Raw genomic sequence first — 14,862 nt, 5'->3', positions numbered from 1 at the left:
TGATAGTAAAAGGGGATGAAACATTTCAGTCAACTGAGCAAACCGCTCACGAGCTGCTCTGACATTAGAGGATTGGTAGGGAGGTGTGGAAGAGGAAGGCTAGGAGAATGAGGAACATTGGTGAAATGAAATCAACTTAAAAAGCTTACTTTCCAATATCTTATATAGTAGCTAGTTAAAACATTGATTTTGCTCCTTATCTGAAGGATATTTAGTGAAAGTGTCAAATGTCAAGTATGTTTAAGTCATCACTCCTTAAGTGAAAGACAGTAACCATACTTTAAATAGTAATTGGATGCAAAACAAAAAAGGTTGTGTTGCAAAGATATGAAAGCAAATGGAGGTCCTGGTCAAGCCAAATTAACAGCTGCAAGTACTAGGGAAAAAAAAAATCTATTGGAACACAATTATCCAATGACTTCGAGCAGAAGGGTCACAGATGAAGGACACCTGCAGTTTTATGAAATTGTATTTAGAAAACCTGGCCCCTGGCAATTGAAATCTAGGTTCCAACAATTTCAGACTTTCAATACATTGCTTAACAAAAATCCAAACTAAATAGAACAAAGAATATCAAAGGTGACAAACTATACACATTGATTTGTTGGGTGTGGTACATTTTACTTTATTGGCTAGAAAGAACATGCCCAGAGCTCTTGATGGATCCACAAATTCTGCTGCAAGTATACCTGGATCTTGGAGAGTACAGGATTCCATTTAGGCATATGCTATTTAAATTCACTTGAAAAGTGATTACAAAGAACTGGAGGCTTTAAACCTCAGTGCTGTACAATTCCAACTGGCATCTTTACCCAGATGAGATAAAGGTTAGGAGTGAAGGAAAACAACTTCTAGTATATGTATTGTTCTTTTATTAGAAGACAAGTTTTGAACTGGAATTTAAAGATGCTTTTCAGTCTCATGAACTTTTACACCATATTCGGTTACAGCAGTGATACATTTTGCATTCTTATGTCACAGTACACGAATAACATCCAGTTTCTAGTCTCACTGATTCTTACTGTACATTTTAGTCAACTTCTTCAATGGTTGGTCCAGAGGATCCACCTCCAGGAGCAGCACCAGTACCAGGAAAGCCCTCTGGCATTCCACCAGGCATGCCCCCAGCACCCTGATACAATTTGCTGACAATTGGATTACAGATCTTCTCTATTTCTTTCAGTTGATGTTCATATTCCTCTTTTTCTGCAGTCTGCAAAAGAAAACATTTCACAAGTCAGCATACCATGGAGGTAGTTCTACACAAAAAAAAAGTGTTCACCAGTTAATTACTTAATTGATCCTAAAGCTTAATTTTAATCAAATCTCCAACTCCAGAATTAAAGATATTCCTCTCTGGAGTAGCACAAAAGAAACATGTTTACAAGCACTAATTAGACATGCTCTGGTTCATCGCTCATTAAAATTCACCCTCACGCTTTTGGTTCAGTGATGCTTTTCAAAATCAGGAGTCAAGTCTTTGAAGGAAAATTAGAATAAAAGCTGCTCTAGTTCAAACTGCTTAATATTTTGCACACCTAGGAATAGGCAATTGCTCAAGTCTGCTGCAGTTAATCTATTCTGAACCAATATACCATAACTATTCACCTGCCTTTTGCTCCATGTTGTGACAACCCTACATATACTTCAAAGTGAACTAACCTAGCACATAAGCCACAAGGGCCTTGTGATTTTCAACATTGGGAAAAATCGTTTTTCACTCCGTAAAGGCCTAGTTGCTAATCTTAGACTGCTGAACTCAAGTATACACAAACCTTTGTACAGTGAACTAAGCATCAACAACACCTCCATTCATAATGAATTTCAACTCAAAAAATACTTTGAGACTCATTCTGGTGAACTTATTGTATGCCCCCAAGATCAATGAATTTCAGGCCTAATGCAGTCAATAGAATGCATTTTTCTCAAGCTGCCAAACAAATCTGTCCCAGTAGACTAGAAACATCACTGCTAAACCTCACTGGATCTAAAAGTCAATTTACATTTGTAGGTTATTAAATACTTGGAGTTTGTGGACTCCATTAGCAGGACAGCTGGTTTGTGATCAGTCTAATAGCAAGTGTAGTCTTAAATTTGCAATTTCATTTCTAAATCAGGAGATACCACCCCTTAATTTAAAGCTATGCCCCCTCGTAATATGCTAAATTGAGCAAAGTGAATAGATGCTTTGTTCAACATTGCCATTGGATGACCCCCAGTTCTGAACAAGGGTTACACCCAAAAATGTTGACTTCACCTGGTCCTGCCTGACTGCTGTGATGGTGATGATGCAGGTAATGACAAGTTTGTTTTCAGTTTTCTCCACATACGGGGAAAATACCAAAGAATTAAAGTGGAAACTGGCAATTTCCATATTCAAAAATGAAGCACTAACTTATTTCAAGTAGAGATGATTGGCTTAACTTCAGGGTCAGGGTCAGAGATTTGAGAAACATGCTAAGATAGGAAAAAAGAAAAAGGTGCTTTTCAGTATACAAGGTTCAAAGAAACAAGTTTAAAGGCTTTGCAGAAGAGTTGAGAAAAATGTTTAAAAAATACAGCAAGTGGAAAGTCTTGGAGATCATACTTGTTTGGGAGATGGAAACATGATCATTGGCAAAAAAAAAAAATTACATGGGCTCTTAAAAATAAGCTTGCAGGTTACACCAAATTAGGGTAGACTGGATTACTTGAAAGGGGAGCTAGCCACTCTGACAATCAAGCATAGACCTTCTTCTGCAATGAGGATTATTGACATGATAACCATGCTTAAAACAGGATTATTTCAGTCTTATTTTACCTGGTTTTTATCCAGCCAGCTAATAACCTCATTACATTTGTCCAAAACTTTCTGCTTGTCATCATCACTGATTTTGCCCTTTAGTTTTTCATCCTCAATGGTAGCCTTCATGTTGAAAGCATATGACTCTAGAGAATTCTTGGATGAAACTTTGTCACGCTGTTGTTCATCCTCTGCTTTGTATTTCTCAGCTTCCTGGACCATACGTTCAATGTCTTCTTTACTCAAACGACCTGTTGACAAAAATGATGCAAATACCATCTTGGTTATGTGTTGAGATATGCTTAATCCCATTTACATTCAGCTAATGTCAAGCACCACAAAACTAGAAGAAGATGATTTATGAAAAAGGGATTCAAAAACTTTAGTTTCCAAAAATAACTGGTACAAGTCAGGGTGATTAGTACGAAAAAGCAGTAGCCTTTTGTCAATGGTCACCTGCAGTACAGACGAAATGCGTGCTCCATGCTGTCGTTAAATGTTACACTAGTCTTTAACACATGCATGAGTATCTTAAATGAACATAAATTTTTCCAGAGTTGATGAACCAATAAAGAGTTAGCTATCAGAAAGAGGTATTGGACTCAAAACAAGCTGACATCTAAAAATAAGCAATGATGTTGTCTTTCTTGCAGTTCAGAGGAAGAGTGCTCAATGCAGTTTTCCAATCTCAACAGCAGTAATATAAAAAAAGAGATTCAATACCCAAATGTTAAAATTCAACATGCAGCGATTCACCTTTGTCATTTGTGATAGTGATCTTGTTTTCCTTTCCTGTGCTCTTGTCCACTGCAGACACATTCAAGATACCATTGGCATCAATATCAAATGTCACCTCAATTTGAGGCACACCTCGTGGAGCAGGTGGAATTCCTGTCAGCTCAAACTTGCCCAGCAAATTGTTATCCTTAGTCATGGCTCTCTCACCCTCAAACACCTAAATTGAAAAAAGATCAAAGTTACACAAATATTCACACATAATTTCTAGGATACATGCACACACAGTACATGAATTCTTTCGATTCGACAGCTGAAGTCAACAAAAATTCGGACAAAAAAGATAGTTAATACATTTGCAATGTAGAAAGTAAAATTAGCTTCACTTTGTTTAGTACAACTTGGAATATTTAGCCTGTTCGTTAAAATGCTGTCCCAGAGGAGTTAACCTTCCTTACAGTTCAATGAAAGGAAATCTCTTGGCATATCATGCTCAGAAACTTAGTACTACAGCAGGCTGATAAATTTGGCTCCAAAGTTAGAAATGGATAACCCAGCTTTCAAAAAGTTAGTAATATCACCTGGAAGGTTTGTAGTGCAGCTGAGACTAAATAAGGACATAGTGACTTGGGAGGAAGGAAGTGAACATACTGTAGCCAGCAAAAGGGTGGAATATAAACATGAGATATTGATAGCTAAGTTGGCAAAATGTTGCCAAGTGGAGTACATGGAAAAAGAGGAAACTCAATTCATTTAAGAACAAAGTGGAGAAAAAAAAAAGTAGAGGCAGTTTCTACATGGTTCACTGGGATGATTCATAGTACAAGGGGGTGGAGTAAAGGTTGAACAGGTTGGCACTTTACACAATGCAGTTCAGAAGAGGATCTCACTGGGACAAAGTCATTTCTTTAACTACAACAGTTCTGTTCAAGAACCTCCATGAGCCATGAATTTCATGATTGCAGAGTTGAGATAAAAAACCAGGATTTGCCTTCAGATGATTTTTGTTGCTTTTTAGTGTGGACAGGTGAGTGTGATTTCATGCTTAGAGGTTTTAAAGATTCTTAAGGGGTTAACATAATAGTTGCCAAGGAGATGTTTCCTTCTGGATAATCCAGGACCAGTGGCTCAGAATAAAACAGGCAGCAATTTAAGACAAGGAATTTGATAGTTTGTTGTCAGACAACCATGGGGGCAGAGTCATTGTATTATTTAAGGTAGAGACAGATTGCTGATTGTAGGGGAAATCATGGGTTACATGTTACAGGGAACATGCAGGAAACTGAACTGAGGGATGTCAGATCAGCCATTATCCTATTAAAATGGCATAGCAGGCTCAAGGGACTGAACAGTTTATTTCTGTTCCAAGTTCTTATGGTTAACTAGCTCAGCTACAATGCTGCTACAATAAACAGTTTGTGAAGTGTGACTACTTTATTCCACTACTTTTGGAATTAATTCCAAATGAATATCAAAAAGATGAAAGACTTAAGCCAAGTTTTACATTCCATGACACTGCAATCCTGTTGCTACAAACCGTGTCTTATGATTCTGCTCCACAACCACTGAAGCAGCGCTTCCAAATAAACCTGTTGGATTGTAACCTTGAGTTAGGAGATTTTTTCCACTTTGTCCACCCCAGACCAACACCTCCAAATCAAAACTAAGCTGAGTTTGACTGATAAAACTCAGGTTTGTTATGGTAGTAAGCACTACCCCAGTACCAGATGAAAACCTCATGGTCTTGGTCACTTTCAGAACTATCCCATCGCCCACAGTCATTTAGTCAGATGAACAGCATGTAAACAGTCCTTTTGGTCCAATGCATCCATGATGACTAGGTATGGTAAATCTAGTCCTATTTACCAACACTTAGCCAATATCCCTCAACTCTATTTATATACCATCCAGAGGTCTTTAAAATGCTGTAATTGTACCAGCCTCCTCCACTTCCTCTGGCAGCTCATTCCATAAATGCACCATCCTGAGATGAAAAAGTTGCTAGAAGTCCCCCTCAAATATTTCCCCCTCACCTCAAACCTCTGCCCTCTAGTTTTAAACTCACTTATACAACAGCTTAAGATGTAAGTCTTAAAATCAGGGTGACCACAACTCCAAATAGAATTCCAAAAACAGCTTAACAAATGTCCTGTACAGCTTCAACATGACCTCCCAACTCCTATATTCAATCCCCTTTCCAATAAAGGAAAACAATACCTTCTTCACTCCGTTTGCACATGACTCCACTTCCAAACAATTAACCTGCAATCCAAGGTCTTTTTTTGGGCAACATTCTCCAGGACCTTAAAATTAAAGTGTGCAAGTTGTGCCCCACCAAAATGCAGCAAACTCCATCTTCCACTCCTCAGCTCATCAGATCGAGGTTCCATTGTCCTTAAAAAGGTCACCTTCTTAGCTGTCCACTACACCTATTTTGATGTCATGTATATTCACAAAAATTATTCAGTAATGTATCCAAATTCTATTTGTATCAACCCAGAGCACTGCCACATCTTAGAACTGACAGTCACTTTCCCTCAATGTGTCTTAAACCCATCTGGGTTTCAAGTTCTGCTCCAATACTTGTTGCTTCACCTACCTCTTCAAACTTCTGGTTAAGGTGAGTTTTCGTCTGTCCATCAGTCGTCTTCATTTCATTCATCTATCATATTCTACTACACACTTTGTATTGAAAGTATTAATTGTTGGTATTCATAGACATGTATGCCCAAGTATACAGTTTTGAAATAATCACAGCAACCCTTCAAATATTGCATTCTTACCTGGATGAGCACACCAGGCTGGTTGTCAGAGTAGGTGGTGAAGGTCTGTGTTTGCTTGGTTGGAATAGTGGTATTCCGTTTGATTAGGACAGTCATTACACCACCAGCTGTCTCAATCCCCAGTGACAGGGGTGTTACATCCAGTAAGAGCAGGTCCTGTACATTCTCCGATTTATCACCAGCTAAGATAGCAGCCTGCACAGCTGAAGACATTTTAATAATATAAATAACTATTTGGTACTAATATTAGCTCAAAAGTAGATGCTCTAGACAAGAATATTGCTTCATGATTATGAATACAGAAATACCCAAATGCTTTGTTCTAAAAGAGGGAGATCCCATTTATGGATCACTCCATTATATCCAAAAAGTATGACTCCATCTAGATTAAGTTACAAAGCTAATGAACTTTCCCCTACAATTATCTTAGAATTAGATTTTATTGTCACCTGTACTAAAGTACAGGCATACACCAGTACAGTGAAAAGTGTACTTAGTGCTGGGTATGGCAAAGGTATCTAGATATAAAATAGCAAAGAAACATGAAAAAAGTTAAACATTTTCTTATTGTACTTAGGACTGTAGAGTACAATGTTACAGGCTAGAAGTTAATTCGAGCACCTAATCTAAACTTAAGCAGTAAATATTTCCCAAAGAAGATACTAGTTAGGTTACCTGCACCATATGCAACAGCTTCATCAGGGTTAATGCTCTTGTTCAGTTCTTTGCCATTGAAGAAATCTTGCAGCAACTTCTGGATTTTGGGAATACGGGTGGATCCGCCAACCAGAACAATGTCATGGATTTGAGCCTTGTCAAGCTTGGCATCTCGCAAGGATTTCTCTACAGGGTCAAGCGTGCCACGGAATAGGTCAGCATTGAGCTCTTCAAATCGTGCCCGAGTGATGGATGTGTAGAAGTCAACACCCTCGTACAGGGAGTCAATTTCAATGCTAGCTTGCGTACTGGATGACAGGGTACGCTTGGCACGTTCACATGCGGTGCGGAGACGGCGAACAGCTCTCTTGTTGTCAGTGATGTCTTTCTTGTACTTGCGCTTGAATTCAGCAATAAAATGGTTGACCATACGGTTGTCAAAATCCTCACCGCCAAGATGGGTGTCACCAGCTGTAGATTTGACTTCAAAAATGCCATCTTCAATGGTCAAGATAGAGACATCAAAAGTACCACCACCAAGGTCAAAAATCAGAACATTTCTTTCAGCACCAACCTATGAGCAAAAAATTTGCTTTCAGTGCTAAGTCTCCAACATCCCATGAATTAAATTTTAAAAGCCATTCCCTGTACAGCTGAATTCCGCAACTAGTTAGAATAAAAGTCATATGACCAGCAAGAGACAATGTCACCCATTCATGGTGCTGGACAGACAGAGACACCCATGTTTGTCAGGCAGAATACATCAACTTTGAACAAAAAGTGACTGATCATAAACCAAGGCATTCCCTTAAACCTCACCTCCATCCCACTGCCTCACAATGGATTCCATGGTTGCCTCAATTCATACATTAACATTCTCTATCTTAGCCTTTATCCAGATACCTTGTTTATTGACAGCATAAGCCAGGAGTTCACTGCAATTCCCCATCCAACTGACTTCCAGATTCTAATTTAATTGGCTTGACTCATCACATAACAAGTCTCAGCTCCTCCCAAAATTTACTTAGGTAGATTGAAAAGTTAAAACTTGACCTGCAATTCATTCTTTCTCCATCCCATTTTAGAATCTTTATCCCTTCTCATCTACTTCAGACTTGGATTCTAGCCATCAACATGGAGGTGGGGCAGACAAAGCGATCAATGTATCTTTTAGCTACCTCAAATTCTACTCTTCAGAAGTGCCTTCAAATTTGACTCTGAAGTATTGAAAGATCAATTAGTTTTGTCTGAAGGATCGCAATTGTGCCTTCTGGCAAGATTGTGTGTTAGGGATAACAGTATCAGTAGCATAAACAAAGTCAGCTATACGTCACTTGTCAGAGCTTCCTAGAACACTGCTACTTTTTAGACAACCAGTTGGATACCAAGTAAAAACAATTTGGAAGTGGATTTGGAATTCAGTGCTTGAATGGACAGGATACAAGTTAAATTTGTATTTGATCCCACAACAATGATAGTACCTATGATTAGTGTGATAAAGATTAATCTGCTTCTCAAAATGTACAATGGGATTTTTCAGTTCCATGTGAAAAGTAAGACTGTTCCTAATATTATTTCACTTGAAAGACAGCATCTACCAGTGCATCACTCCCTCAGCACTGATTTGGAGAGCTTAAAAGGCAAGCCTGATTCTGATCCCACAGATGTGGGCATAAGAACACTGATTCAAGCTCAGCATTACCAAGTATTTCATGTCAAATAAGCTCCTGTTGACAGATGATTCTAAAGCTGTTACAACATGCTACATGGTAAAAAGAAGCCCAAAACCTGTACATTATGTAATGTAACAGAACATACCTTTTTATCCAAGCCATAAGCAATGGCAGCAGCTGTTGGTTCATTAATAATACGGAGAACATTAAGACCAGAAATTGTTCCAGCATCCTTAGTTGCTTGGCGTTGAGAATCATTGAAGTAAGCAGGTACGGTAATAACAGCATTGGTGACAGTCTGCAAGGGTGAGAATATTTTACCAATGACATTCTCTCATTTGGGAAGTTTGCTTCTGTTTAAGTGCTTGAGTGAATCTTTAGCCTGTACTATCCTAAAAGTAGGAAGTTAATGTTACTTTATTTTCCTACATTGTACCCAAGATTTTTTTTTAAACCTAAGTATCTTTGTTCCCAAGATGGATCCAGTAATGGCAACATTGTACACATGTACTTCTGTACATGACAAACTAATTCTTTAAAATATTGCCATTCATAACTTAAGGTTGGTTCATTTGTGTGATGAAAGCACTTTCATGAGCACAAACATTGTGGAACCTTGCATCCCTATTCCATTACCAACTGCTTTCTACACAGCCTATTTATTGATGTTCATTTTCTACCTCAAGTTACACCCAACCTACTTAGCTGTTCTTAATTTCCCTAAAGTACTCATTTATTGATTACTTGATGAAGTATAACTCTTAACAAATCCAATGTTTAAAAACTGTACTCAAAGGTGGGAGATTCAAGTTAAGTGTTCTATTTACATATTAACAGCTGTAATAGACACTGATTAAGAATGAGCCATCTTTGCTTTAAAAAGCTATTCATCCTTCATATTCTAAATCTCCTCAGTTACCCTAAACAGAAAACTTCAGCTTCTTTCATATCACTTCCCACACTAGATATCTTTCTTCTGACAAACCGACCCTCAACTGACTGCTTGCCCTACTGTTCCCAGTCTAGAATCTAGACACAGGAGATATGTTATAACACCTCAGGTATATTATGGGACTCAAACCTATACCCTCTGGCTCCGAGAGCTCGTAGCAATGCTTATGAACCTTTACCTCAATTCCCAAATACCATTAATATGCTCTTTGCCAACTGAATGGCCAGATTTCAAAGCATTCCCTTTTACTTCCACTTTGACCATAACAAAATGCTTTTGATATAACATTAAGAAAAGGCAATTACAAGAAGTCTAAATAAAAATTTGCCTGAATCATCAAAACTAACATTGCATGTTTTGGCAAGTGTCTACAGGTAACCAAAATAGAAACTCTTGGATTTACTGATCAGTGTATAGATGTAACTCAATCCCATTTTTAAAAGACATTCATTATAAATTGCAAGTCCACTTTAACTGCCCACCTGCTTCCAATCATTAGTCCTCAATTCAACCATATGAAACAAAGCAAATATTTTTTTAAAAAAATTAGGTTTAGAAGAAGTGGCCAGGAAAAGCAATACCAAGGTGGGGTTTATCACAAGTTGTTACACACCTTTCCAAGGTAAGCTTCTGCAATTTCTTTCATTTTTGTGAGCACCATTGAAGATATTTCTTCAGGGTAAAAAGATTTGTTTTCTCCCTTGTATTCCACTTTAACCTTGGGACGACCGCCATCATTTACTACATCAAAAGGCCAGTGCTTCAAATCAGCCTGAACTACAGTGTCTTCAAATCTGCGTCCAATCAGGCGCTTGGCATCTATTAAATTCAAATCACGTTAGCCAGATTAAAACGAAATTAAAATAGATCACTTAGTGTGGAAACAGGCCCTTTGACCCAATTAGTCCACACGGACCCTCCGAAAAGCAACCCACCCAAACCCATCCCCCTACATTTACCCCTTCACCTACACTATGGGGCAACTTAGCATTGCCAATTCACCTAACCTGCACATTTTTGGACTGTGGGAAGAAACCGACGCAGACACGGTGAGAATGTGCAAACTCCACACAGACAGTTGCCCGAGGTGGGAATTGAACCCAGGTCTCTGGTGCTGTGAGGCAGCAGTGCTAACCACTGTGCCACCCATATAACAAAATAATAATCATTCCGCCCACACAGCAATAAGTCATATCAGGATTGCTGATAATAGCTTGGGCAGTAATCCATTGATCATAGAATCCCTGCAGTGCAGAAAGAGACCATTCAACATGCGCTGGCCCTTTCAGAGTATCCCGCCCCATACCTGTAATCCTGCATGGCAACCTAAAACCATGGCAAACTCACTGAACTTGCACATCCCTGTAAACTATTGGGCAATTTTTAGCACAGCCAATCCATCTAATGTGCTCATTTTTTTGACCATGGCAGGAAACCACAGCACCTGCAAGAAATCCATGCAGACATGGAATATGTGCAAACTCAATACAGGCACAGTCAGCCAAGGCTGGAATCAAGCCTGGATCCCTGGACTTGAGAGGCAGCAGTACTAAACATTGAATAATGGCTGACATAGGTGGCACAACGTGGGGTCTAATAATAAACCAATCTTTAATCCCACCCACATGTAATAAAGGACACCAACACTTGTGCTAATGCCCTAATAGATGGAGTTAAAAGAAGCAAGCGTTGAATCAAAGAATGGATGGTGTTACCCAGACTGCATTGTTTTAAAAGAGTGATGTCTACCCAGTAGCTTGATTGTTAACTAGGTTAACCAAGTTAAATCCAATACTTTAAAAGGTGAGAGACAGACCAAACTATAAATTTTATATCAGAAACAAGATGCATCTTGTATTGCAGAATCAGCACAAAATAGGAAAGACCTCTTCCTGGTATCAATGTCACTTCTTTAATAGAACTCACCAAAGATCGTATTGGTTGGGTTCATTGCCACCTGGTTCTTAGCTGCATCACCAATGAGTCTTTCAGAATCAGTGAAGGCAACATAGCTTGGAGTGGTTCTATTGCCTTGGTCATTGGCAATAATTTCAACTTTGCCATGCTGGAAAACACCTACACAGGAGTAGGTTGTCCCAAGATCAATACCAACAGCTGGTCCCTTAGACATTTTGTCTGTAAAAAGAAAGTTTGAACAATTGAGGCCATTTCTTCAGTTTTGATTTGATAAAAGTATTCAAGATCATGAGGGATCTGGACAGAGCAGAACAAGGGTGATTTAGAATGCAAGATTGATCAGACACTGAAAAGAGAAAGACAGGAGAACACCCCATGATTTGCTACTTAGAGCTGGCACAAATTCAAACTAAAAGGGTCTCTGTGCTGCAGTAATTTTGATTTGAGTTCAAGTTCATTAAAAAAGTTAATAGCTAACAGGAATTAAATATCACTAATCTTAATTAATGACATTCTTGAGACTACATATTACTTAAAGCAGGGAAGAGTGTGAAAGAAAAAACAAGTCTTAAGACCTATCCATATTAGCCTCATCCAACCATTGCACCACTGAATGATTTACCAAGATGAAATCAGTGAACAAGACCTTGATCTCCTTTTAGTATGGTATTATTATACATGAAATAGTTTGTCACCACCAATTGGAAATCTAGTTCTGGAAAAATTAAGTTTTCTAAGCAGAGGAATACATTTTGAATAGTCTTAAGTCATTGAACAAGCGACAATTAATTGCTGAATGGGGCTTAACTCCTGTGGTTCTTGTTCAGAATCATTTAAATGTACACGTAACATATCTGAACATCTATGCAGATAATGCACATTAACATGCCACTCGTTTGCAGTTTTTAAAATTGGATTATATTGATTTGGAGGGCAAGTCAAAGACAGAATGTGCTGCTTAAAACGTTCCAAAGTGAGACAGGCATTAATTACAGCTCCCCCCCTTCGGATTATAATCTTTCAGACCCATTATGAATTTTAAAAAGCGATTCCAATTCTATGATGATATACTTAGAATATTTCACACAAGGCTGGGTTGAAACTGTTAAGAATCATTTTTGGTGGCATTAAAGAGACACGCTTAAGTGTTTTGTGAACAAACAAGTTAGCTGCAACAAAACCCATTTACTTAATAGATGAATAAGTGAAAGCGTTCGGAGGTCGACAATATTTGAATGAAAAGTGGTGATTCGTTATCACAAGCTTCGCGAACGAATTGTTTTATTAGAAACAAGAAGCATACCGCGTATTAGATCTAAACTGTGGATTAAAAAAAAAGGTTGATCACTGAAAGATCAAACAGAAAGTGCTTAAAAAACCCGTAACCAACCTATCAAACTGCGAGGATCCTTAAAACTTAATTAAACACTTTAAAAAAGTATCACTCAAATTCACATCAGTGTGGCTAAGAATAAAAATCTGGCTCAATGAAAGATGCTGCAGGATGTAAGATGCTGCTGAGATCAGGATTGTTTCTTCACAGCAAAGTCACCTCCTCACCTTCACAAATCCGCAACAGCTATAACTAAACAATTTAAACCATCACGGGCGAAAGAAACCAGTTCTTTGTCAATTGATTATTTATAAGAATAACATACATACGCACAGGATAAGTATGCAGCATTCAAAGGACCGTTATCCAGGAAAAAAAAATTCAACAGCCCTATTATTGACGCACCACATTTGGAGGTGAGCGAGCAAGAAACAATACTTACTTTCGTTGGAAAAACAATTTTTAAAAAAGCAACAAACTACAACTCTGCCTCTTCAAGTGAACAAACAATAAATGCTACCACTGCTCTGCCGGTCACACTGCAGCTCACAGCGTTTTTTCTTTTGCCAATCACCACAGAAGCTTCTGGAAAGAACCGGAACCTTCCAACCAATCAGGAGCGCGTTCTCCGGCCATGGCGTCACAAGACCCCGCCCCTAATTGGTACCCAATGGCCAATAGGAAGGAGCGCCCGCCCTCTCCCCTGTTCTTGGTGCTGAGCGGGCTCCGCGGGCTATCCCCATCGGTCCATCTGGAAAGATCCAGAACCTTCGCCTCAATTAGCTGAGTGGGAGCAAAGAAAACGAGCTTGAACAAACCGAAATATTTCTTCAGCAACAAAAAAGAAATTCTATTGGAAAGGTTTCTCATCCATCTCCCTCCTCATTCGAAGGAATGAGATAAGCAAAACATCTAAATAGAATGAAGTAATGCTGATGTTGGAATCTGAAACAAGAGCAAAAACATTTTCCATCAATTTCTGATTTTTTTGTTGGCAAGCAAAACACATGTTTGTCGGATTAGATGTTTAGTTGCATCCGAAATCAAGGAAATTTAATATGATAATTGTACCATTTTAAGGTATGCCCCACCAGCTCTGACCAGTGCCAGACATTAAATGGTGCAATTATTGACGACTTTAATTCCATATGTGTTATATTTCGAAACTTTACCAGCTCCATCTTGAGCAGTTTCACATTTTGATGGTTAGCGTTGAAGTCATTCTGGTTTTGTCCTCAGGCTTAGATTTTGTAGCTGCATGACACTCACTTTAAAAGTGTCTCACAACTCTGCCGTTTCCAAGGCAGAATGAAAATCGAGGTGGACTACAGTTCAAGGTGATGACATTAGACCAGGGCGTCGTTAATAGGATTGAATGTGAGATTATGTTTGCAGTTTCAGAGCCTGTGATATGCGATTAACAAGTGAAGCCCAAGATCCACTCACGGGTGCACTCTCTTCAAAGTGCAAACGCAGACGGATCTTTCACATGGAGAATATAATACAAAAATGGGATGCCTTGTGTGGGTATAGGAAAAGTAGTGTTACTTTTGCAATTCTAATTACTTATACAAAGTAAATGAACTCACACCAGTGTGTAATTGTTTTAGCCAAGAGCTGAGTCAACAAGAATGGAAACTATGTGGAGAAAATACATAATTGTTTTTGTATTGGCTAAAATTGTATGCAAGAATGAAACGTGACTGCAAAACAATGTAGATATTACAGGCGAACAGATAAGATGATATGAGGGGAGGAAGTTAAGCTAGATACGCCTGTACAAACAGTAGGTATAAACATCTGTTTCCCACTTTTACAGAAACACAGGAACAAACCCCAGTTAAAAGGGTCATAAGGATCAGTATGGTAGGCGAAGGTACAGATGGAGGGAGTAGATAATGGTGAAGAAAGAATATGCCTAACAATGACCCACAGTGGGATGAGGTCAAACGGCCTTGTGAGGCCAGAAATAAACATTTTGTCACAGACAAGGCCGGATAAGGCAAGAGATAAACAGGAGTAATGGTCTT

At 38.6% G+C, this 14,862-nt stretch overlaps 1 protein-coding gene across 1 annotated transcript; it reads right to left on the bottom strand.

Moving 5' to 3' along the window:
• Nucleotides 1-855: 855 nt before the first annotated feature.
• On the bottom strand, nucleotides 856-13,398 carry LOC122540664 (heat shock cognate 71 kDa protein). Its single transcript, XM_043676697.2, has 9 exons — nucleotides 13,275-13,398; nucleotides 11,509-11,718; nucleotides 10,196-10,401; nucleotides 8,776-8,928; nucleotides 6,976-7,531; nucleotides 6,301-6,503; nucleotides 3,539-3,737; nucleotides 2,801-3,033; nucleotides 856-1,213 (listed from the first exon to the last, which is right to left on the bottom strand). The coding sequence occupies exons 2-9, from the start codon at nucleotides 11,711-11,713 to the stop codon at nucleotides 1,031-1,033; spliced, it is 1,938 nt and encodes a 645-aa protein (XP_043532632.1). The 5' UTR covers nucleotides 11,714-11,718; nucleotides 13,275-13,398; the 3' UTR covers nucleotides 856-1,030.
• Nucleotides 13,399-14,862: the final 1,464 nt, after the last annotated feature.

This window comes from Chiloscyllium plagiosum, unplaced genomic scaffold, assembly GCF_037043375.1.
Source record: "Chiloscyllium plagiosum isolate Xiang-an unplaced genomic scaffold, Cpla_swu_hap1 HiC_scaffold_29, whole genome shotgun sequence".
NCBI lineage: Eukaryota > Metazoa > Chordata > Chondrichthyes > Orectolobiformes > Hemiscylliidae > Chiloscyllium > Chiloscyllium plagiosum.
This window is presented reverse-complemented; position numbering and strand designations above follow the sequence as displayed.